Source organism: Podarcis cretensis (assembly GCF_951804945.1).
Source record: "Podarcis cretensis genome assembly, chromosome: 3".
Lineage (NCBI taxonomy): Eukaryota > Metazoa > Chordata > Lepidosauria > Squamata > Lacertidae > Podarcis > Podarcis cretensis.
The window spans coordinates 113,972,212-113,998,835 of NC_137172.1; the positions used below are offsets into that span (position 1 = coordinate 113,972,212).

The 26,624-nt window shown below is 43.2% G+C and overlaps 1 protein-coding gene across 1 annotated transcript in view; it reads left to right on the forward strand.

Annotated features, from left to right (window-relative positions):
* The first annotated feature begins 561 nt into the window (after positions 1-561).
* HAO1 (hydroxyacid oxidase 1) overlaps positions 562-26,624 on the forward strand; it is a 31,866-nt gene continuing 5,803 nt past the window's right edge. The window contains exons 1-5 of the mRNA XM_079970033.1: positions 562-734; positions 9,182-9,333; positions 18,595-18,850; positions 21,992-22,167; positions 24,920-25,011. Of these exons, the coding sequence (XP_079826159.1) occupies positions 598-734; positions 9,182-9,333; positions 18,595-18,850; positions 21,992-22,167; positions 24,920-25,011 (813 nt within the window). The 5' untranslated portion in view covers positions 562-597. The remainder of the gene's footprint in view (positions 735-9,181; positions 9,334-18,594; positions 18,851-21,991; positions 22,168-24,919; positions 25,012-26,624) is intronic.

Sequence of the window (26,624 nt, forward strand, 5' to 3'; positions counted from 1 at the left end):
GACTTAAAGGCACTTTCAAGATGGGGTTCCAGTCCCATGTGTACTAGATTGCAAATTTATTTATAAACGAGGTTCATTTTCCTTCCCGCGATGTTGCAGTGACCCGTTACATCCCTAACAAGAAAGGAAATTTAAATTTAGCATTTAGCAAAGTTGGTTACTATTTTCTCTCTTCCTGTGTTCTCTCCAAATGCCACCTTGGCGTGCCTTAATTCTAAAAGTACTTTTGTTCTTGCTTTTTCTCTTTTTTGGCCTAGACTTCCTTTTAAAGGTCTTTTGTCTTATGTAGCCTCCTTGAGAGCCTGTAACTTTTTTTAGACTTGTATGTTCCTTTTATAAGCTGTGGTCTATCTGAGCCCTCATAGCAACTTTTACCTAACCTCCAAGCATGCTTCTAGTTTCCCTGGTTGATATGCATTGGCACATATCCGAATTCGGTAAATGAGAAATAGATGCCAAAGTCCAAAGCAGTTGTCCAGAAATGTCAACAGGGGGCTTGTATTTTACTTGGGTTACTTGCTTTAATTTAATGATTAACAGGCAGAAATGCAGAAACTTTAAATGATCCAAGTGCAACAAAACTGAGTAACCTGCATCATGTCTGAAAAACCAATTTGCATTGCTGACTTTGAGGAACATGCTAAGAAATTTCTTCGGAAATCTGTGTATGACTACTATAAGTCTGGAGCTGATGATCAGCAGACCTTAGCTGAAAATGTATCTGCATTTTCAAGGTAAATAAATAAGCTTGCATGTAATTAAACAGGGCAATGGGGAATATGAAGCTCTGAAGCATGTCTGTAATGGAGTTAAGCTGCAGTGACAGTGGACAGCTTGGTTGTCTACAGGAGTCATGCTTAACTGCTGCTGGAGTTTCTGGCTAAATAGTCTTAACTTTCCACTTTCATTGTGTCCATGTCTGGTGGGTACTGAGTTGGAGTAAACAGTTCGGACAACCGCGCTGTGTCCCAAAAGCCGCTTTTTGAGTGACTGGTAAGGGTGGGATTATCTTGATAGGCTTGTTCTCTCAACCCAACAATTTCTCCCTTCTTTCCTTCAGCATGGAAAGAAGCAACAACTTCAGTGCACCCCTCTTTGTCTCCTTGCTTGTTGAGAAGATGGGGTATTGAAGAGAAACAGTAGGTGTATGCTTCAAAACAGTCCAGGACATGGGGGTGGTGAGGCTAAACAAGTTAATAGCTGACATAATAGCCATGCATGGAAGGAACGAAGAATGTCTTCCTGAGGGAGGCCTGCACACCCCCTTACCTGTATTTCTTAACACACTTTTTTTATTCATCCAAGCCTTTTACCGTATTTTTCGCTCTATAAGACGCACCAGACCACAAGATGCACCTAGTTTTTGGAGGAGGAAAACAAGAAAAAAAATATTCTGAATCTCAGAAGCCAGAACAGCAAGAGGGATCGCTGCGCAGTGAAAGCAGCAATCCCTCTTGCTGTTCTGGCTTCTGGGATAGCTGCGCAGCCTGCATTCGTTCCATAAGACGCACACACATTTTCCCTTACTTTTTAGGAAGGAAAAAGTGAGTCTTCTAGAGCAAAAAATATGGTAAATTACAGTTGTACCTTGGATCTCAAACGCCTTGGCTCCTGAACAAATCGGCTCCTGAAGAAAACCCGGAAGTGAGTGTTCTGGTTATCAAACTATTTTTGGAAGCCGAACGTCCAACGGGGCTTCCGCAGCTTCCAATTGGCTGCAGGAGTTTCCTGCAGCCAATCAGAAGCCGCACTTTGGTTTCCGAATGTTTTGGAAGTCAAACGGACTTCCGGAACGGATTCCGTTCAACTTCTAAGGTACAACTGTACTGGATTTTCCTCTGGTTGAATAGCTTGATTCCTCTCTCTTTTCAACATTTTGTGCTTTAAATTATTGCGCGTATTGAACTGAAATCCATTTTTGGAGAAAGGACATGGTAGGTAAACTTTTAAATAGGTGAGCCCATGAGATTTGGCAGGCATCGTGCCATGTCAGGGTTTTGAGTCTTGCATTCTTGCAAATATCTTCATTCTAAACTGTTGCTCACTGGTTTGGAAGGGAATGCCTTTCTCCTGAGGAATAAGGCTACCGTTTGGGAGGAGTCCCCCAACCGAGCAATAACGCCTTACATTTCAGTTAGCTAGGCTATAAGCTTATGGGACGCAGGTGGCGCTGTGGGTTAAAGCCTCAGCGCCTAGGACTTGCCGATCGAAAGGTCGGCGGTTCGAATCCCTGCGGCGGGGTGCGCTCCCGCTGCTCGGTCCCAGCGCCTGCCAACCTAGCAGTTCGAAAGCACCCCTGAGTGCAAGTAGATAAATAGGGACCGCTTAGCAGCGGGAAGGTAAACGGCGTTTCCGTGTGCAACTCTGGCTCGCCAGAGCAGCGATGTCACGCTGGCCACGTGACCCGGAAGTGTCTCCGGACAGCGCTGGCCCCTGGCCTCTTAAGTGAGATGGGCACACAACCCCAGAGTCTGTCAAGACTGGCCCGTACGGGCAGGGGTACCTTTACCTTTACCTTTAGGCTATAAGCTTGGGCACTGGGTAATACAGTGGTGCCTCGCAAGATGAAAAGAATCCGTTCCGCGAGTCTCTTCGTCTTGAGGTTTTTTCGTCTTGCGAAGCAAGCCCATTAGCGTCTTAGTGGATTAGTGCTATTAGCGGCTTAGCGGATCAGCTGATAAGCGGCTTAGCGGATCAGCTGATAAGCGGCTTAGTGGCTTAGAAAAAGGGGGGGAAGGAAAAAAAAAACCTGCAGGAACTCGCAAGACATTTTCGTCTTGCGAAGCAAGCCCATAGGAAATTCATTTTGCGAAGCACCTCCAAAACGGAAAACCCTTTCGTCTAGCGGGTTTTCCGTCTTGCAAGGCGTTCGTCTTGCGGGGCACCACTGTAATGACATCTGACACTGCATGGTTTCCTTTTGGTGACCCAGCATGCTGGAGATGGGAAATTGCAATTTCTCCTGACAGAATCCTTGCTTTTCTGCCTAGCAAGCAGGCTGTACTCTGCCCCCTGAGAAAGGATGGAAAGGGCAGGGCCCTACAATCGAGGCCCAGTTGGTCTGTTTTATTTATTTTTATTTATTAAATTTGCATGTCGCCCTTCATCCATAGATCTCAGGGTGGCTCATGACCTAAAAATAAATGATAAAAACACAAAGTTTTGAAAACTGCCATCACATTACTTCAAAATAATGGCATAGCTGAAGTTCAGATTTTGCAAATGGCAAAACTTGGCTAGAAACCACATTAAGCTTTTATTTTCCACCATCTCTCTTGTAATATATAAAAATGGAATGAGCAAATCTCAGATACACAGAACTGTGAACCCTCAAATGACTCATGGTTGGAAACCTGCCTTCCTGTAGTATCTGAACCCCTGAAGGTTAACTTGTCAGATGCTGTGTTATCCTCTTGTAACAGAAGAAAAATCATTTTGACACAATCTAGGTACTTATTTTCCTGCATGGAACCTAGGAATTAATCTCTGGCTACTTCTGATCACAACAGCTAAGTTCAGTGTTTTTTCTCGGTGCTGAATAACGTTTTCTGTTCTGAAGGCTGTCACCCTGCGCCTGATCATATGCATGAACTAAGAAATATATTAGCTGAAGAATGAGAACCAGTGGCTGAAAATAAACACACTGCATTCTAGAAGTCTATCCATGCTCTTTCCCATGACATGGATGCAGCAATAAGGATGTAAATGTAACATAAAAGTTAAGGTGAATATTATCAAGTGGTCACAATCAGAAAACATTTTAAAGCATTGTACTATGATGTCATTCAGTCTGTGAGTCCACATTTGCCCTGAGAGAAAGGTCTTGCCCCTTGGACAAAACCAAGTGCCACCAGAATGTTGCTGGACTCCAAATTCCCATCAATCTCAGTTTCCATTACCGATGTCCTGGGATGATGAGAGTGCTAGTTCAACGACATCCAGAAGACACCACATTGCCAACCCCTGAAAAATCACTTTGGCTGAGCTGGGAAAGCTATAGAACTGTTTCACCAAGGAAAATGTTCAACAGATTAGCTTATGGTATTTCCCTCCTACTGCAATGTGCTCTACGTGGGGCTACCTTTGAAGGTGACCCAGAAACTACAACTAATCCAGAATGCAGCAGCTAGACGGGTGACTGGGAGTGGCCGCCGAGACCATATAACACCAGTCCTGAAAGACCTACATTGGCTCCCAGTACGTTTCCAAGCACAATTCAAAGTGTTGGTGCTGACCTTTAAAACCCTAAACGGCCTCGGCCCAGTATACCTGAAGGAGCGTCTCCACCCCCATCGTTCTGCCCGGACACTGAGGTCCAGCACCGAGGCCCTTCTGGCAGTTCCCTCCCTGCGAGAAGTGAAGTTACAGGGAATGAGGCAGAGGGCATTCTCGGTAGTGGCGTCCGCCCTGTGGAGCGCCCTCCCATCAGATGTCAAGGAAATAAACAAATATCTGACTTTTAGAAGGCATCTGAAGGCAGCCCTGTTTAGGGAAGTTTTTAATGTTTGATGTTTTATTGTGTTTTTAATATCCTGTTGGAAGCTGCCCCGAGTGGCTGGGGAAACCCCGCCAGATGGGCGGGGTATAAATAATAATGCTGCTGCTGCTGATTATTATTATTATTATTCAAGTACTTCCATGCACTGTAACATCACTTTGTAGAGCTCTACCGTTGTGGCATTTCTCAAAGCTCATCTTCTAGGTTTCAGTTAAAAGCCTGCACTGACATGCTTTCGAACTGCTAGGTTGGCAGGAGCTGGGACAGAGCAATGGGAGCTCACCCCATCACAGGGATTCAAACCACCAACCTTCTAATCGGCAGGCTCAGTGGTTCAGACCACAGCACCACCTGCGTCCCTATAAAAGCCTCTAATAAGGAAATAAAAATAAAGCATTATATGGCCCAAGCTAGTGACAGCTAAATCATAATTTTCAGTGCCCTGCTTCCTTCCACTAAGAATGCCATCGTTGTCAAGGCCACAATTAGTATGAATGGGGGTACCCTCTTGGGCTCTATGATCACTGCAGATGGTGACAGCAGCCATGAAATTAAAAGACTCCTGCTTCTTGGGAGAAAAGCATTGACAAACCTAGACAGCATCTTAAAAAGCAGAGACATCACCTTACCAACAAAGGTCCATATAGTAAAAGCTATGGTTTTCCCAGTAGTGATGTATGGAAGTGAGAGCTGAACCATAAAGAAGGCTGATCGCCGAAGAATTGATGCTTTTGAATTATGGTGCTGGAGGAGACTCTTGAGAGTCCCGTGGGCTGCAAGAAGATCAAACCTATCCATTCTGAAGGAAATCAGCCCTGAGTGCTCACTGGAAGGACAGATCCTGAAGCTGAGGCTCCAATACTTTGGCCACCTCATGAGAAGAGAAGACTCCCTGGAAAAGACTCTGATGTTGGGAAAGATGGAGGGCACAAGGAGAAGGGGACAACAGAGGACGAGATGGTTGGACAGTGTTCTCGAAGCTAGTAACATGAGTTTGACCAAACTGCAGGAGGCAGTGGAAGACAGGAGTGCCTGGCGTGCTCTGGTCCATGGGGTCATGAAGAGTTGGACATGACTAAACGACTAAACAACAACAACAATAATATGCTCATGGGCTGGCAAGATGGATTGCTATCTCTTCTGTGTCCCTTCATCCCCTGCCACTGATCAGCAGTGAAGTTGATGAATATTTGGATGGGGAGGTGTGAGGGTTATACATTCAATGCAGTAACTTTTTGCTTTGTTGGTTCTCGTGGAGTCAAGAGGCCATGGTCTCCCAGGGAGTCAGCAGTTAGGATTTCAGGCTGGTGGCTTAAGCCATGAGACAAATTGAGATGTGGCTGCTTCCCATTCTCTTTGGACTTGGTTATCGTAAAAGAATCCTAAACATCTGCAGTGTGGATGATGGCACCAGCGTTTCTGTAACAATTTGTGAACATGCTATTTTGAAATCTGCCCCCCGCCAAACAAGAGATAACCGAGCTGGCTTCACCCTCTCCAGGTTAGTGCTGGGGAACTAAAAAAAGATTGTCCTCCAATATTTCTGTTCTTGGTGGGTAAAATTCTATCCCAAAGTCTCCTTCAGCCAGATCGTTTCTTCGAAAATAGATTTTGTGGCAAGGTCATGACGCCTGTGGGCCTGATGACATTCAAGGAAATCAATTTGAAACCACATCTTCCAGCATTTTAAATTAGAGTGGGAGAAAATGATCAAACCTCTGATAATCAGTTCCGACACATTGCATCCCTGACTTTCCCAAAGCCTTTGGACAATGAGCTCTCCTTTGCTGATAAATGAGGGACCAATGACAGCTTGTTTACCAAAGTTGTTCACACAATGCGTGTCATTGCTTCCCTGGAGCTGAGTGCGAGGAAGGTCACCGAAATGAGACTTTGTCTCAAACATGGAGAGGAAGGAATGGGAGGCTAAGCAGAGTTCAAGGCTCCTAACAGACAATGATACAGACAACTGGTACATCGAGAATACATGGTTGAGCTGTTTACTAAAACATTTCTGAGGAACACAGAGATGCTAGTGGAGGCTTATCAACACACAATGCAACATGGTTTAATGACTTTCCCATTCTGAATGTTTGGACATAGGTTATTCCATTTCTCAGGAGTGGCTTTAAAGAGCACAACCTGGCCTATATTTATTGTGGCATCAGTCTACCTGTCTCAGTGCTTAAAGGTAAAGGGACCCCTGACCATTAGGTCCAGTCGTGGCCAACTCTGGGGTTGCGGTGCTCATCTCGCTTTATTGGCCGAGGGAGCCGGCGTACAGCTTCCAGGTCATGTGGCCAGCATGACTAAGCCACTTCTGGCGAACCAGAGCAGTGCATGGAAACGCCGTTTACCTTCTCACCGGAGCGGTACCTATTTATCTACTTGCACTTTGACGTGCTTTCGAACTACTAAGTTGGCAGGAGCAGGGACTGAGCAATGGGAGCTCACGCCGTCACGGGGATTCGAACCGCTGACCTTCGGATAGGCAAGTCCTAGGCTCTGTGGTTTAATCCACAGTGCCACCCGCATCCCATGTCTCAGTGCTTATGCTTTATAGAAAGAACATCCAATGACAGGGAATGCAATAGGTTGTTGGGACAGGTGAAACATGAGTGGTTCCTGGCGCTTTTGAAGTTACTGAAATGCTTTCTGTAGTTAGCACAGTTAAGTCTGCAGCCACTTTCACACCATACCATGGTCTATGATACCACTTTAAGCGCTCATGACTCCTCCAAAGAATTCTGGGAGCTGTAGTTTGTTAAGCTGTTAGGAGATGCCTGTTCCCTGCCCCGAGAGCTACAATTTCCAGAGTGGTTTAACAACCAGTCCTCCTTCATAGGGAACTGAAAATTGTAAGTGTGATGGGGAATGTGGCTCCATAGCAACTCTCTGTTCCCTTAACAAACCCCAGAGGGAAGACATGATGTTTTAAAGTGGTACTGTAGCACCTTAAATTATTTCTTTGAATGTGGCCTCTGATTCCTTTCAGCGGTTGCGCAGCCTCGGCGATGCCGAAAGTCCCAGCCCGAAACCCCTAATGCTTGACAATATGCCTGCATTGTAGAATGTACCGTATTTTTCGCTCCATAAGATGCACTTTTTTCTTCCTAAAAAGTAAGGGGAAATGTCTGTGCGTCTTATAGAGTGAATGTGTGGTCCCTGGAGCCGAATTGCCCAGGGGCAAAAAGCAGATCGTGCTTTTTTTTGCTTTTTTTTTTTTAAAAAAAGAGGGAAGTGGGTGTTGAAAGAAAGCTGCTGATCATTTGCCGATCGGGAAGAGAGATAAGGGACACTAGAGAAAAAGGAGGCTGCCTGGGAGGGGGGAGGTAAAGACAGCAAACTTGCAAAGGGGGAAAACAGGAAGACTAAAGCAATAAGGAGAGAAATTAGAAGAAACGGAGGAGCAAAAAACTGCTCCAGCTAAGGAAAAGACACAACACTAAGGCAAACAAGAGGGAAGGGAGTGTTGAAAGGAAACATCTGATTGGTGGGATCGGAAAAGAGATAAGGGATGCTAGCGGAGACTGCCTGGGAGGGGGGAGGTAAAAGCCCATGGATCCTCAGGATTTTTACATTGGGTCACCCCAAATTCACCATCAGATCACATAGCATGTCCATGGCTACAGCCGGCACCAAAAAAATCACGCATCCACTGTTTCCTGGGGCTGCAATGGTGCAAAAACGTGGTTACAAAGCACAGATCCACATGGATCCTCAGGATTTTTGCATTGGGTCACCCCAAATTCACCATCAGATCACATGTCTGTGGCCACAGCATGAACCACAAAAACCATACATCCACTGTTTCGTTCAGAATATTTTTTTTCTTGTTTTCCTCCTCTAAAAACTAGGTGCGTCTTATGGTCTGGCACGTCTTATGGAGCAAAAAATACAGTAACTTGCTTTCCTGCCAGACCTTCTTTACCTGCCAAAAGTTGATAAGTGTGTGTTGACCCTGCCTCTTTACATTTCTAGAACTTGGAACTTGCCACCCAAATTATCTTCTTCTGGCTAGCTTCACACCACCTGAAGGTTAAGGAAGAGCTATAGGGACAGAACTACCTAAATTGTATAGAAATTTATTTATGTATGCTACTACAGGGGCAAGAATGCTACTTGCCCCAAAATGGAAAGAAGCAGAAGTCCCGGCAAAGGAAGAATGGATACAAAAACTTGTGGAATATGCAGAAATGGTGAATCTTACCGGAAGAATAAGAAATCAAGATAACAAACATTTTATAAAATAATGGAAATGGTTTATTGAATATTTACATATAAATTGCAAACAGATGAAAACATTGGCAGGATTATTGTAATAACCTGCAGTTTCATAAGAGTTTATATTTGAAGTAGATAATTAAATGAGCAAATAAAATGAATTTGGATATGCAGAAGATATTTAAAAATTTAAGCAACTGCAGAAAGAGGGAAGGAAGTCAAACTCTGAAATGTTAAAATGATTGTAAAATTAATGAAATGTATAAATTTGAAAAGTATAAGTAAAAACTTTTTTCAAAAAAGAAAGTTAAGGAAGAGCTGGTTCCAGTCCGTACTGGTGGGAGCATTAAATGATAGCATTTGCTCAGCAGTAAACAAAGACAAAAAGTGCTTTGCAAACTCTGGAGTATGATTCCCGTCTGTCTGATAAGTTGACTTCTCCATTTCCATCTGTGCTAGGTTAAGACTGTACCCTCGGATGCTGAGGAATGTGTCTGCTCTGGACCTGTCGACTTCCATCTTGGGCCAGAAACTCAGCATGCCGATATGTGTAGCAGCGACAGCCATGCAATGCATGGCTCATGCGGATGGAGAAATTGCAACTGCCAGAGGTATGTTGGAAAACCCAGCTGTGAATAATATAACCCAGGAAGGAGCTCAGCAATGTTAAAGAAACCTTGGGTGGAATTCCCCTATTAAGCCCATCAGCGAACGCCCTATGCAAGGATTTCCATTTGTGTAGTGGGGCTTCCCTTCTCTTCCCCTGTGTGCTCCCCCATTCACCCGGAAAATGACTCCTGGGTAGTTGGGAGAACCCCCAGAACTTCTAGTGCCTCTTATCAAAAGATGTATAAATAAAGCTGTCAATAATAATTAATAATAATTTATTACTTATACCCTGCCCATCTGACCGGGTTTCCCCAGCCACTCTGGGCGGCTCCCAATAGAATATTAAAAACACAATAAAACATCTAACATTGAAAACTTCCCTAAACAGGGCTGCCTTCAGATGTCTTCTAAAAGCTGTGTAGTTCTTTCTCTCCTTGACATCTGATGGGAGGGCGTTCCACAGGGTGGGTGCTACTACCGAGAAGGCCCTCTGCCTGGTTCCCTGTAACCTCACTTCTCACAGTGAGGGAACTGCCCTCGGAGCTGGACATCAGTGTCCTGGCTGAACGATGGGAGTGGAGACACTCCTTCAGGTATGCTGGGCTGAGGCCAAAATTACTTCTCATTATTTAAAGCAGAAATCCTGAGAAAATGAAACTTGAGAATTTTCTAGTTGCTCTGTCCACACCCCTGATCCAAAACAACCATAAAAATCAGTACCTTCAGGGCATATAAATAGTGCCAAGAGCAAGGCTTGAATGAGGCGTCAGTTTTCAATTAGAGGCCTGCTACTATTCTTGCTTTTTATCAGAACGTCTAGCTTTGAACACAGATTGGATTGAAATGTGAAAAAACACACCCATAGGAGTTTTACTGATGAAATTTGATGCCAAGGTGGTTGGTTTGTCCTGCACTGTCTCGGACCCTTCCCAAAATCACTTGTTTCTGGCAGAAGTGATCTGGGGTTTAAATGTGAACCTAGAATTAAAAGCTTCAGTTGATTGAACTAGTGCTGTTGTTTTTTAATCGGAACAAAGCTTTCCCCACTTTGTGGCATCTCAAAACAATATCCTAATCATGGCTGACATCAGGTGTGACGCAGGTAGAGATATGCCTGTCACTTCAGAGTTGGGAAACTGTAAAACACACTCCTGATTGGCAGTGAGAGCAAGGCTCCCCTTTGCCAATGCACAATCAGCTGGTTGACGGTGATTCTGACAAACCCTTCTGGCAAACCTGTTGACCCTTGCCCCAAACGGGGCACAAGGAATTCTGGTGAACACACAGTCACCACCCATCAGCTGGCAGGTTGTAACTTCAAGCTTAGCTTGACTAGGATTTTCTTCCCACGCTGCAAAGGAAAAGTTTGGTGACACCAGATGATTGACAGGAAGCTAGGACCAGGGGTAGACTTTGGTAATCTGTCATAAGGCATCCTGTGCGAGGCCAACATTTGGCACGCCCAAATGGGAGCTTCTCAGTTATGGATCTACTCAATTTTGTGCCCCTTGTGCGGGGGAATGACCCACATCACCCTAAATCCGGCGCTGCGAGGACCACAGCTTCCTGTCAAAGTTGCCAGAGTTGGGGGAGAGAGTTGCCAGAGTTCCACACCTCCACCCTAATGAACCTCTCTGTGTTGTTTTGAGATGCTGGCTTTTGTCAAATTTGCCAAGAAATGAAGACAACACCATTCCAATTCTAGAATTCATTGTTACGCTTCAAAACGCGGCATGTGAGTCCTTTACTTCTGATGGTTAGTATACAGTGGTACCTTGGGTTAAGAACTTAATTCGTTCCGTAGGTCCGTTCTTAACTGAAACTGTTCTTAACCTGAAGCACCACTTTAGCTAATGGGGCCTCCCACTGTCACCGCACTGCTGGAGCACGATTTCTGTTGTCATCCTGAAGCAAAGTTCTTAACCCGAGGTACTATTTCTGGGTTAGCGGAAACTGTAAGCTGAAGCATCTGTAACCTGAAGCGTATGTAACCCAAGGTACCACTGTATTAGAATTGGATTGCGTGGAGGCTAGCCTGGCGGATATTGTTGGAGCACAGCTTCCATCAGTTCCACCCAACAGGGCCAATGGTGTAGGGATGCAACACAGCTCTTGCCTGTCAAAGGAACTGCTTCCTTCAACCCAGAATGGATTGCTCACAATAACCATCCTCCTAATGCTTTCAAGTGACATTGAGGAGGGACAGGATATTTAAGTTTCTGTGACTGTGAGCACAGCAGCACATTTAAAAGTTTTGTTCGTGTGTGAGAAAGGTAATTTATAGTTCTCGTTTATTTTAAGGAAGGTGGTTATGTTTAGTAGGGAAAAGCTTCTGAATTATTATTTTTAAAAATCCTGTGAAACAGACATTTCATTCTTACACTGCCCATGCATAGACCTGTGGACTTGGTCACCTGGTTACAGATGTTTGTTGGTTATGAAGAATTTGATGGGTTTCCCCGTTCATTATTTTTTTTAATGTCCTACCTGGAAGGAAACTTGGCAAAAGGCCTGCATACCAGTGTGTCTGTCACTCTGAGTAGTGTGCTGTCAGTTTTGGCCTCAGTTTACATCTTACACATTCCCAAAGGTACTTGGGGATAATATTCTCTTAGCTTTCCCCGCTTCACTTGACTGCTCACATCACAGGAATCTATTGACACAGAACATCCACTCCTTTTTGAGGGCAAGAAATTTCAAGTGTCTGACAAGCCAGCTCCCTCTAGTGGTCAACCTGGTTTGAGATGCTGCTTTCAAGTTGACATTGTGGTCATTTTGAGAGGATGCTTTTTAGAAGGAGCTGAAACCTGATGGAGGTAAAGTTTACAGATGGAGAGAGAAAGAGCACAATCGTGTTGTTGCAGGTTCTCAACTTCCGTGCAATGGGAAATTCCCGGATGGCAGTGTTGAGCTGCTTTCGGGTAATGAAGAATTAAGATGAATCCACAGTTGTACCTTGGTTCTCAAACACCTTGGTATTCGTACGTTTTGGCTCCCGAATGCCAAAAACCCAGAAGTAAGTGTTCCAGTTTTCGGATGTTCTTTGGAAGCCAAACGTCCATCGGCGCTTCCACGGCTTCTGATGAAGTGCAGGAAGCTGCGGCAGCCAATTGGAAGCTGCACCTTGGTTTTCAAACGTTTTCCAAAGTTGAACGGACTTCTGGAACGGATTATGTTCGAGAACCAAGGATGACTATATTTGCTTTATTTTCTAAAAGTAGACAGCAGATCCCCCAGAGGAGATGCAATAATATATATTTCTATAAAAGAACTAACAGAATCCATTATAAATATTCACGTAGCAATGGCTCCTCTCATGGGCACTTCTATACAGTCACTATTTTCAGGTGGACTCAATCACATCCCGACAAATTCAGGCTACACAATTAAAGCTGGTTTGGAGCTGTTTCAAAACAAATCTCCTGATGCAAAAGATAAGGCTTTTTGCAGTAAGGAAAGGGATGGCAAAATGCACTGGAAATTGTGGCGTAACACCAACTGACCTCCTTGCAAAGAAATCAGGCTGCCATCTAATCTCTCTCGCAAACAAGTTGGCTGAATTCTCACTAAAAGGCCACCTGGAAGCAACCTATATGCCCATCTTGTTTTGATTACATGGAGTCTCTCTTTTTTCCCCAATAGATTTTTATTGAGATTTTAAAGGTTACAAAAAGAAAAAATAAAGAACATATTTAAACAGAAAAAAATAAAAATAAAAATACAGAACAATACAAAAACAAAGGAAAAACACACACAAAAAAGATACAGATAATTAAAAAAAACACAAATCAATCCTTTACATAACTTTCTTTCCTTTGCTTATTTCCTTGACCTCCTCACACCTCCCTTTTTTGTATTCTAATTCAATTACATATTTCAGCAAATCCTTTCCATCTTTATTTTTATCCTAATAATTTATCTTAATATACTATAATTTTGCATTCTGTTCTTTCACCAATTAACAATCCATTTTTACTTAATCCTTTATATCATTTCTGCTAAAACCACATTACTTCATTCCAACATCCTTCTAACATTCCTTAATTTTACAATGTTTCTGTAGATAAACTTTAAATTTCTTCCAATCTTCTTCCACCAACTCTTCTCCTTGGTCTCGGATTCTGCCAGTCATTTCCGCCAGTTCCATATAGTCCATCACCTTCATCTGCCATTCTTCCCAGGTGGGTAAATCTTGTGTCTTCCAGTACTTTGCAATAAGTATTCTTGCTGCTGTTGTTGCATACATAAAGAAAGTTCTATCCTTCTTTGACACCAATTGGCTGACCATGCCCAGGAGAAAGGCCTCTGGTTTCTTCTGAAATGTATATTTAAATAACTTTTTCATTTCATTATAAATCATCTCCCAGAAAGTCTTAATCCTTGGGCATGTCCACCAAAGGTGAAAGAATGTGCCTTCAATCTCTTTACACTTCCAACATTTATTATCGGGCAAATGATAAATTTTTGCAAGCTTGACTGGCGTCATGTACCACCTGTAGATCATTTTCATTTGATTACATGGAGTCTCTGCCCCAGGGAGCTCTCAGGAATTTGCTTGGGAGGTTCTGCTCCACTCAGATGGGAGTGTTGCGCATGGGGAGAGGGCTTCAAATGTTTCGGCCGCGGCTTGGAGCCACTGCTACATGGACTCTGTGAATGTTGGAATGGGGACACTGTGGGTTTTTTTTTTTTTTATAAAGCAGCCTGCATAAATTCTCAATAAGAGCACGAGAGATTGAGGGGAATGGTTTGTTTAGGAAGTGAAGTAAGTTGCAAGAATATGCTATGATTAAGTAGATTTTCCACATGGTGGAGCTCTAATACCTTGAATAGAAACCCAGGAATCCCAATCAACACAAAGGATTATTATAATGGCAGTCACTAGGGACCGATACAAGAATCTCAGTATGAAATAATATTGCTTAAAGTGTACTTGGGGCAGTCTGCTATGTCTGCAGTATAGTACATAATCTAGAAGTTCATGCATTTGTATCCTAAATGGTGATGCTATCCCTGAGGACAAAAACCCCTGTGTCTAGTGAGATACAGCATTTCTCAATAGATAAGCATTTTAATGTTAAGCTGTCACTCAGGTAACCACCGTAGGTAAATACATAACACAGTGCTTATTTTTTTAGTTTCTCTTTAGGTGATCTTTGGTACATTGAAAAGTTTCAGATAAATCAGTGTATTATATAAAAGGCAAATTACCATAATATTGATGACATCTAAAGTAAAAAAGTGTTTGGTTTTATTCTAAGCCTTAATTGGAGCTTTAGTCACCTTACCCAAACAGCATATTCTGTTCACTGATGAACACCACTTATGTAAAAATTAATAATAATTGGGGGGGGGGGTATTGTTTTTAACTTTGATTTTGTAGATTGTCATCTTTTCTGTGAACCGCCCTGAGACCTCCGGGTATAGGGCGATATATAAATTCAATCAATCAAAAAAATGATTATATGAGTTCTGTACCTGGAGGTTCTGAGAACAGTGTTGAAATAAATGGGGCAGTTAAATGACTGTTGATAAAAGATGGAAATAAATGTGGAGAAGTCCAGCTACAACGTTCTGGTCCAAGTGTCCTCTTGCCCCACAGAAGCCACTGAAGCAGCCATGCATTTGGTGGCACCCATTTCCGTGACTACTAAGCTAGAAATGTTTTTCTGGCTTATTCCTTGTGAGGGTGTCTAGATAATTAATAAGTGTGCAAACTTTCTCCCAATGCACTGTAGGTAATTCAGGGAATAGAACATAAAGCAAGGGTGACTAAGCTGTGGCCCGTCAGCTGTTATAGAATCATAGAATTGTAGAATTGGAAGGGATCCCAAGGATCTTCTAGTTCTCCCCCGCCTCCCAACAACGCAGGAATCTCAGCTAAAGCATTCATGATAGAAGCTGTTGGACTCCAACTCCTATCAGCCCCAACATGGTTGATGGTCAGGGATGATGGAATTTGTAGTCCAATGACAGGTTAATCATCCTTGTTGTAATGCAGGCATAGGCAAACTCGGCCCTCCAGATGTTTTGGGACTACAACTCCCATCATCCTTAGCAAGCAGGACCAGTGGTCAGGGATGATGGGAATTGTAGTCTCAAAACATCTGGAGGCCAAGTTTGCCTAGGCCTGTTGTAATGTATTGTTTCAAACGAGCATCCCACAGGATCTGGATGGGAGATTTGTTGAGGGCATTTTCTGCTATGCTTAGTGTGGGTAGCTATGGATCAGGAATTGCAAATTTCAGATGAGGAACATGTGACCCTCCCAATGTTGCTGGACTAAGCACCTCCCACCATCCCGAGAAGCCATGTTTTCTCGGGCTGATGGGCATCGGATTCCAAGGACCACAGACTCCCCAACTTTGGGTTACAGAATTTTGCAGAGAAGCCTTGGATAAATATGGAATGTGGAAACCCGATGTCACAATTAACCTTTTAAGCTTCCTTGAGTTCCATGGTTGGGTTGGAGTTATCTTTAAGTCGGAACTCGCTTCCCAAATAAGTCATGTTCTCCCAAACAGCCATTTGGCAGTTTGTCATGGAAGGCATAGAGCACCCCAAACTTGTGTTGACTCCCTGCTTCTGAAGTGTGTGGGAAGAAACCTCCATGAATTCAGTCAGCTTCTGGGTACAGTCCATAGCTGTCAATGTTTTCCCCTTTTTAAGGGAAATTCCCTTATTCCGAATAGGATTCCTCGCAAGAAAATGGAAAAGTTGACACCTATGGTACGGTCAGTTATGGAGGACATGTAAGAATGTGATGGAGACAGTTGGGAATGTGATGGAGGGGAGTGCAAGTCTGCTCAGATCCTCTTCCTCATCCACTTAATTAAGCGTGGCCAGATAATCTTACAGAAAGCCACAGATGGGATCAAGTAACCTCTCCAGGCATTCTCAGAAGAGGGGTATTGTGTGTTTGGATCATAGGCCTTTCAGGAATGGAAAGGTGTTGGTAACTACCTGCTTCTGTGTATAATGGAGATCTAGAATTTGAAAAAGGTTCCAAAGGAGCTCTAACACTTGTGAGTCGTCAGCTCTTTGTCCAGCAAGTACAAATACAAGATGGGTGACACCTGGCTTGAGAGCAGTACATGTGAAAAGGATCTAGGAGTCTTGGTTGACCACAAACTTGACATGAGCCAACAGTGTGACGCGGCAGCTAAAAAAGCCAATGCAATTCTGGGCTGCATCAATAGGAGTATAGCATCTAGATGAAGGGAAGTAATAGTGCCACTGTATTCTGCTCTGGTCAGACCTCACCTGGAGTACTGTGTCCAGTTCTGGGCACCACAGTTCAAGAAGGACACTGACAAACTGGAACATGTCCAGAGGAGGGCAACCAAAATGGTCAAAGGCCTGGAAACGATGCCTTATGAGGAACGGCTAAGGGAGCTGGGCATGTTTAGCCTGGAGAAGAGGAGGTTAAGGGGTGATATGATAGCCATGTTCAAATATATAAAAGGTTGTCACATAGAGGAGGGAGAAAGTTTGTTTTCTGCTGCTCCAGAGAAGCGGACACAGAGCAATGGTTCCAAACTACAAGAAAAAAGATTCCACCTAAACAGTAGGAAGAACTTCCTGACAGTAAGAGCTGTTCAACAGTGGAATTTGCTGCCAAGGAGTGTGGTGGACTCTCCTTCTTTGGAGGTCTTTAAGCAGAGGCTTGACAACCATATGTCAGGAGTGCTCTGATGGTGTTTCCTGCTTGGCAGGGGGTTGGACTCGATGGCCCTTGTGGTCTCTTCCAACTCTATGATTCTATGATTCTATGATTCTAAGTACTTCTGCTATGTCATAGAGTTGTCCAGCATCAGCCTAATGTACCATCAGAGCTTGGCAAAGCTGAGCCAATTGTTATTGGAGAAATGGAATTTGGAGCTCCATCACTAGTCAACGCTTGCACAAAATATAAAAGTTAACTTAAACTTGCATAAATATTTAAAAAGGTTTTTTAGGACAATGTCGATGACTAAAGTCATGTCCCTTATTTAGGACTCCGTGACAACCCTGTGTTAACAATAGCAGTTTATTTACAAAGAAAGGTAGCTGAAGTCCAGTAAGTGCTGAAATCAAGGCCAGGGCAACAAATATGTAGGTTGTAAGCAGCCAACGGCAATTCTGAAACCATCGAGGATTCAGTATTTGAGGAATTAAGTAAATGGTTAAAAAATGAACTGAAAACCAATCGGCTGACCAGAGAGGGAAGGATCTGTCAATTTTGTTCTCTTGGTTTCTCGTTTTCCCTAATCTTAAATTCAGTTTTCCAAGTTTCTTCAGAAATTAGCATTAAAACAAACACCTTCATGAAAATTATTCGGCATTTTGGTGTGGATTTCTCCCAATAAATGTATTTTTCTCTGCAGTTTTGACTAACGTACACATTCTTTGCAAGCAATGTCTCCCAACTGTATATTATTTTCAGAAACATATACTCATTTTTATACATATTTTACCATAGCAAATGCATTTTTGTAAATTTTGATGGGTTGACGAAATGCACTGTGGCTGTGTTTTGGTTCTCGTGTAATTTCAGAAAGTGCTGATTTGATAAAATTCACACCTTTGGCTGCTATAAAGAGAACAGAGCAATTAGAAAGCTCGAGAGATTCCCCCCCCCCCAGCCCATAATATAAATGTGCAGTACCTAGTTTCTTGATAGGGTCTTGAACTACTTGCGCTCTACGTGGGGCTACCTTTGAAGGTGACCCGGAAACTACAACTAATCCAGAATGCGGCAGCTAGACTGGTGACTGGGAGCGGCTGCCGAGACCACATAACACTGGTCTTGAAAGACCTACATTGGCTCCCAGTACGTTTCCGAGCACAATTCAAAGTGTTGGTGCTGACCTTTAAAGCCCTAAACGGCCTTGGCCCAGTATACCTGAAGGAGCGTCTTCACCCCCATTGTTCTGCCCGGACACTGAGGTCCAGCACTGAGGGCCTTCTGGCGGTTCCCTCATTGTGAGAAGCAAAGCTACAGGGAACCAGGCAGAGGGCCTTCTCGGTAGTGGCGCCCGCCCTGTGGAACGCCCTCCCATCAGATGTCAAAGAGATAAACAACTACCTGACATTCAGAAGACATCTTAAGGCAGCCCTCTTCAGTGAAGTTTTAAATGTGTGACATTTTAGTGTATTTTTGGTCTCTGTGGAAGCCACCCAGAGTGGCTGGGGAAACCCAGCCAGATGGGCGGGGTACAAATAATAAATTGTTGTTGTTGTTGTTGAAAATATTTGGGAGGCACTTACTTCCTGATCTTTAGCTTGCAGATCAATGGGAACGGGGATGATGCTGAGTTCGTGGTCCACAACATCTATAGAAGAAGTTGCCCAGGAGGCTCCAGAGGCAATTCGTTGGTTACAGCTCTACATCTATAAAGACCGTGAAGTCACCAGGTCCTTAGTGAAGCGGGCAGAAAAAGCTGGATACAAAGGCATCTTTGTGACTGTAGATACACCGTTTCTTGGGAAACGCTTAGATGATGTGCGCAACAAATTTCAGCTTCCCCCGAATCTCAGGTACTTACAGCTTGTTGTTTCTTTTTTTTAAAAAAATATGTTTTATTAGTTTTCAATTACAATCCAATAATAGCCTCATTATAACAATACCAATTTATAATACAATTATTATTACCAATCATTCCAATACCGAATTAATTTAGATAAAGTGTCACCCTCCCCCATCCCCCCGTGTGCTAGATTTGATTCTTTATTTCTGCATTCCAAAAGAACACAGGCACTTACAGGTTTTGGTCATCTTCCAGCATTCTTCAGTTCTTTTGGTGCTCAGATCCTATACACCAGGGCTCCCCACAGGGTGGATTTGATTTAAATCACATCAATTTAAATCACTAGTGAGTAAAAGGTAAAGGTAAAGGGACCCCTGACCATTAGGTCCAGTTGTGGCCGACTCTGGGGTTGCGGTGCTCATCTCGCTTTACTGGCTGAGGGAGCCGGCGTACAGCTTCCTGTGGCCAGCATGACTAAGCCACAGCAGTGCATGGGAATGCCGTTTACCTTCCCACCGGAGCGATACCTATTTATCTACTTGCACTTTGACGTGCTTTCAAACTGCTAGGTTGGCAGGAGCAGGGACCGAGCAACGGGAGCTCACCCCATCGTGGGGATTCAAATCGCCGACCTTCCGATCAACAAGTCCCAGATTCTGTGGTTTAACCCACAGCGCCACCCGCATCCCATAGTCCCACTACTCAGTAAGACTTGATTTAAATCATTTTTTTTTAACAAAAATACTCATTCTTGCTGCTATAATCTTAATATTTACAACCAGATTAAGGTTTCTTTTTTGGAATAATAAATTTTCAGAGTAGTTTTTACAGTTATATAAAAATTACTGATTTGGTTATACTTTTAGAAATACATTGATGGATAATTATGAAATTATTGTGAGGTTTAATAAGTTAACTGTTTATATTTGGACAACTTTTCCGCTGCACTTTATTGGAAGGAGAAAAATAATCATTTCCTTAATAACATTTTAAACAATTTATTTAACTAAATAACATTATAGCATATGTATCCATGTTAGTTAACTGATGTGGTTAAACAATTTTTTTAAATAAACCTTAGATTGAGTTTTAGAACAGATGAAAAATTTAAAACCTTATTTCCTGATGAATAGCCTTTGGACTATAATATAACTTAAATATAAAACTATCTTTAGAAAGATTTTTCCTCCCAAAGCATTTTATTTTCAAAATCCAATTTAAATAATAAAAAAAACCAATTTAATTTTTTAAAAATCTGATTTTTTAAAATTATTATTTTTTTAATCAATGATTTTTATCCATCGTTTGGAATTTTGAGAGAGAATCATGGGCAGCAGTCACAAAATGGCTGACATGGGTGCAGGGCATAATACCAAATGGCTTCTGTGGGGTGTGGCGTAAAACAAAGTGGATGTCTTGTCTCCTGAAAAATGTAGGAAAAAAGACAGGACCAAGCAAGGTTAAAAAAAAAAAAAAAAGGTAACCCCTGGATGGTTAAGTCCAGCCAAAGGCGACTATGTGGTTGCGGCGCTCATCTCGCTTTCAGGCCAAGGGAGCCGGCGTTTGTCCACTGACAGCTTTCCGGGTCATGTGGCCAGCAGGACTCAACCGCTTCTGGCCACCTGCGTCCCTAGACAGGACCAAGCATGTCCCCATTTCAACGCAAGGGGAGGCATCTATATCAGCACCCACCTTGCTTGCTGACGGATAGAAACTCTTTGTGTATCTCCTCTCTGTTCAGAACAGAAAAGAGGGTAGGTGTCAACTCCTGGTTTCCGGATGCTGAAATCCTGAACCGTGGTGCAAAACAGACACTGCCGGTTCAGTTGAATAATCCATCAGTTCGGCAACCTGCTTTCAGCCATGGGCAGCCAAATGCGTACAAGGTGGCCACGATGAGGGTATATGAGAGAAACACCCTTCGTGGGGCATCTCCGTTTTGGCACCCTTGGCACCAGGTCTTCAGAAGTATACAGTGGTACCTTGGGTTAAGTACTTAATTCGTTCCGGAGGTCCATTCTTAACCTGAAACTGTTCTTAACCTGAAGCACCACTTTAGCTAATGGGGCCTCCTGCTGCCGCCGTGCTGCTGGAGCACGATTTCTGTTCTCATCCTGAAGCAAAGTTCTTAACCTGAGGTACTATTTCTGGGTTAGCAGAGTCTGTAACCTGAAGCATCTGTAAACCTGAAGCGTCTGTAACCCGAGGTACCACTGTACTGCCTCTGAACATGCAGGTTCTATTTGCAATCATGCCCAATAGCTGCCAATAACCCCATTGGCTAATGTCCTTTTAAAGCCAGTGGCTCTCACAATTTCATATGGTAATGAATTCTGTGAGTTAGTTGCACGTCATGTGATGAAGTACTTTGTTTTAACATAATAGAATCATTGATTTGTAGCGTTGGAAGGCACCCCAAAGCCATCTGGTTCAACCCCTGCAATACAGGAATCCTTTGCCCAGTTTGGGGCTCAAACCTACAGCTCTGAGATTGATGATGGTGGTGATGCTGATGACGACGACGACAACAACAACAACAACAACAACAACAACAACAACAACAACAGTTTTATTATTTATACCCTGCCCATCTGGCTGGGTTTCCCCAGCCACTCTGGGCGGCTTCCAGCAGAATATAAAAGCATAATAAGAGTCTCATAATAATAATAATAATAATAATTTATTTATATACCACCCTCCCCAGCTGAAGCCGGGCTCAGAGTGGCCAACAACAGTAAAATGATACAACATTCTAAAATCATTTCATTATAATGACATGTTCCTCAATAATAATAATAATAATAATAATAATAATAATAATAATAGTAGTAGTAAATAATTTATTATTTATACCCCGCCCATCTGGCTGGGTTTCGCCAGCCACTCTGGGCGGCTGTCAATGACCACAAGACCACCTCAAATATTTAGGATGCATTGCTCCACACCACGGTAGACAAATCAGTAGGTGGTACCTCAGAGGCTTCCAAGTCCATTCATTAAATATGAAGTATGTGATTGATTGATTGATTGATTGATTTTTAAATAGCCATTTGAGTGGTTTTGTTGGGAGTTGAAGCTGTACTGGCTTTAAATTTTGCCGCATCCAGCTGAGTTTTCTGAAAGTGTTTTCTCCCCCGCTCTTGAACTCCAGAATGAAAAATTTTGAAACGAATGACCTGGCATTTTCATCGGAGACGGGCTATGGCGAAAACAGTGGCCTGTCTGTTTATGTAGCGGAGGCAATTGATCCATCAATCAACTGGGAGGATATGAAGTGGCTCAGAGGATTGACTTCGCTGCCAATTGTTGCCAAAGGCATCCTTAGAGGTTTGTTCAACTTGAGTTAAATGTAACTATTGAGGGATATCGGACGAGGCTTACAGAAGGTCGAGAGAGAGAATGCAGAGGCTATTTTTGATGACAAACAGAATATATGTTTTTCTCAACAGCCCTGTTTATTTTTGCAGTTTGATTTTATGTCCTTCTTTCCTTCTCTCCTCACACTTATCACCTTGGCTCAAAGTGTTTCCATCTTGTCTAGAAATGGGAGCTGCTAAAAATCTGGCAGGCCAGGATGAGAGGATGTTTCCAACCAAACCTATGTTTGATTGGCTAGGAAGCACTTCAAGATTTCAAGTGTCCTTCACAAAAGGGCTTTCAAGTTCACCTGAAGGCTGGATCTCCCTCTGTATTTTAAGCAAGAAGATAAATGGTCTTTCTTTTGTTCCCTTAGCTTTGAAGATGCAAACTGAATACCAGGCTCACCAGTCCTGAGTTAGTGTGAAAGCTGATAAAGGGCTTAATAAAGAATATACGTTATCCAGACGTTGACTTATGTATTAGCAATGCTGGTCTGAATCGTCTCTTTTTTAAAATGAATGCTACTATGTGTCCCTATCTGCACCCACCCACACCCAACCAACATGTGCATGAGGTCCAGCGCCGAGGACCTTCTGGCGGTTCCCTCGCTGCGAGAAGCCAAGTTACAGAGAACCAGGTGGAGGGCCTTCTCGGTAGTGGCACCTGCCCTGTGGAATGCCTTCCCACCAGATGTCAAAGAGAACAACAACTACCAGACTTTTAGAAGACATCTGAAGGCAGCCCTGTTTAGGGAGGCTTTTAATGTTTGATGTATTGCAGTATTTTAATATTTTGTTGGAAGCCGCCCAGAGTGGCTGGGGAAGCCCAGCCAGATGGGCAGGGTATAAATAATAAATTATTATTATTATTATTATTATTATTATTATTATTATTATTATGCACTTTGAGCTCAAAGTCACAGAGCATGGCAATTTATTTTGTTCAGTTAATTTAATTTATTCAGTAAGTTGCAGTACAGTGGACGATCGGGTTGCGATTTGGCGCTTCTACACATGCGCAAAGCGCAATTTAGTGCTTCTGCGCGTGTGCGACCGCCGAAACCCGGAAGTAATCTGTTCCGGTACTTCCGGGTTTCGGTGGTCCGTAACCTGAAAAAACTCAACCTGAAGGGTATGTAACCCAAGGTATGACTGTACTCCTTAGAAGATGAAAGTTTAACATACAGTTGTAGAAGAAATGTGCAACATTCTATCTCGTAAGTGTGTAAATTGTTAAAACAAAGCCAGCTTTTTCTTTTTACAAACCGTGAATGGCACATTCTTTAGCTGGTTGGACCTTTGGAGCATTTTAGATCATGAACTCTTTTTCCCCTAAAGGAATTTGTTTGTTTGCCTCTTGTTTCTTGAGGGGTAGGTTGGGATCCCTGGTCTTCCAGGAAATTAAATCTTTTGGTTAATGTAACACTTCTTAAGGTTTAGTCCAAACCCATAAAATAAGCTATAAAGTGTTGTTCCTTTTGAAAGCAATTATCTTTAAGCGGATGTCAGAACTGACATTTGCTTGTATCTAACTTTGAGGGAAGGTACAATAGGAAATGGATTGTGTCTAAACTTGCTCAATATACTGTACAAACAGGCCCCACGTTCTCCTCTGGGCTGCATATGATATATGGAATTATGAGGCCTTTTCCTTTCTCTGTTTTTTAATGAATTGAAAGCCATCGGAATACGAAATGATTACATTGTGTGAGAGAGAGATTAAGGTAATCGTTATTGTCTGTGTACAGTAAATCTCTGAGCCAAAGGGCTAGTTTTGATGGGGATCAGTAGAATGAACATTTACCAGCTCTTCGGAACAACAATAATAATAATTTATAATAATTTATTATTTATACCCCGCCCATCTGGCTGAGTTTCCCCAGCCACTCTGGGCAGCTTCCAATCAAGTGTTAAAAACAATACAGCATTAAATATTAAAAACTTCCCTAAACAGGGCTGCCTTCAGATGTATTTTAAAGAGAAGATAGCTGCTTATTTCCTTCACATCTGAAGGCAGGGTGTTCCATAGGGTGGGCACCACTACCGAGAAGGCCCTCTGTCTGGTTCCCTGTAACCTCACTTCTCGCAATGAGGGAACCTCCAGAAGGCCCTCGGAGCTGGATCTCAGTGTCCGGGCTGAACAATTGGGGTGGAGATGCTCCTTCAGGTATAGAGGACCGAGGCAGTTTAGGGCTTTAAAGGTCAGCACCAACACTTTGAATTGTGCTCAGAAATGTACTGGGAGCCAATGCAGATCTCTCAGGACTGGTGTTATGTGGTCCCGGAGGCCACTCCCAGTCAGTCACCAGTCTAGCTGCCGCATTCTGGATTAATTGCAGTTTCCGGGTCACCTTCAAAGGTAGCTCCATGTAGAGTGCATTGCAGTAGTCCAAGCGGGAGGTAACTAGAGCATGCACCACTCTGGCGAGACAGTCTGCAGGCAGGTAGGGTCTCAGCCTGCGTACCAGATGGAGCTAGTAGACAGCTGCCCTGGACACAGAATTAACCTGCACTAAGGGTCTTCCCATAGCAATATAAACGTTGTCTTTGACTTGGGAGACAGTCACACAGTGAACTTGAGTTGCTGAATCGCATTCCTCATGCAACCTTCTTCAGAAAATCTGGCCTTAGTTCGATATGTTCATTAAAGAGTTTTATGGATGTTGCAATTCCCACAATGACAGCTGCAATTTGTAAAGGCCCCATGTTTTCTTCCCTAGCCGATGATGCTCGAGAAGCAGTGAAGCATGGCGTAAATGGGATCCTGGTGTCAAATCACGGGGCGCGCCAGCTGGATGGCGTTCCAGCCACTGTAAGTATTAGTAAAGCAACTGAGAGTTGGCCGCAGTGATTGACAAATTTATTTAAATGCAGTTTAAGCAATTAACAGCTGGGTTCCCACCCCCCACCCACAAATAAAAATGTGGCTTTCAAGGGTGCATTCTAGGCATATGTGCTAGCCTATGGTTTGCCTGGGGACACGGGTGGCGCTGTGGGTTAAACCACAGAGCCTAGGACTTGCCAATCAGAAGGTCGGCGGTTCGAATCCCCACGATGGGGTGAGCTGCCATTGCTCGCTCTCTGCTCCTGCCAACCTAGCAGTTTGATAGCACGTCAAAGTGCAAGTACATAAATAGGTACCGCTCCAGCGGGAAGGTAAACGGCGTTTCCGTGCGCTGCTCTGGTTCACCAGAAGCGGCTTAGTCATGCTGGCCACATGACCCGGAAGCTGTACGCCGGCTCCCTTGGCCAATAAAGTGAGATGAGCACCACAACCCCAGAATCGGTCATGACTGGACCTAATGGTCAGGGGTCCCTTTACCTTTACCTTATGGTTTGCCTGATCATTGGAAAATGAGTTAAAAGCAGACTTGCATTGTGTTGCCATGTGCTCTCAGCTGCAGAGTTTTTTTAAAAAAGGATTGCTTCCTGATTTACTCCTAGGTTCCGGAGCATAATTTTTTTTGGGGGTGGGGGCACACGAAGGGACCGTGGCCCCTAGGAATTGGCTCCTATGATTTGGCAAAACCCTGCTGTTGCCATAAGTTTTGGCTGTCAGGGTTTGTGGGTGAAAGGTACTCATAATTTATAGATTTAGTAAATTCAGCCCTGAAAACTTTAAACTGTAGATGTCAGGGATTGAACCTGGGATTTTACGCATGTAAAGCATGTATTTTTTGCCCTGGAGGGGAAAATATAACTATTTAGAGTCTGATTGAAACCCTTACGTTCTTGAAACCTGACTACATAGTTTAGCTTTATTTTGGTTTTGAGAACAAATCAAGTCCAAACTGGTGAATGTTTCCTTGTGTCTTGTTACACATTGATGAAATGTGCTCTTTAATTATGGCTTGTATGAGACTCAAGTAACAGCACTTGGCACAATCTGCCTGGATGTGAAAGTGAGCATATATATGCGGAAGTGGAACCAAAGTATTTCTGGCAACAAAGCAAAACCTAAAGAGGAAAAACAAGCCCTTTTATTGTGTGCCAGATGACTAGAAACCTCAGTCAGAAAGAATATACAAGCAAATTGAACTTGCAAGTTTTGATTCCCTCTGGCCACTCTGTTTTGCCTTCAAAGAAATGAATATTGCCTCTGCTTGTCTTGTGCAGCATCGTTTTCTGTGTATGAAACATTGGTTTCTACTTGCATAAGCTCCTTACCCATCAACACATTAGACTTTGGAGGACTCTTTGAGACTTTGAACTCATCTATCATCTATCATAGCCTTGTTATATCCAGTGGTCCTGTGCATGTAGTTAAACTGCCTGGTCACAGGTTTATCATCTATCGTATCAGCTATCTTATCAGTCATCTATCATAGGTTTCCCACATCCACCTGTCCTGAGCAAAGAGTTGAATTGCCAGATCTCAGGTTTTGGCGTGCAATATAAAGTGGTTTTGCTGCCTTGCCGAAACAA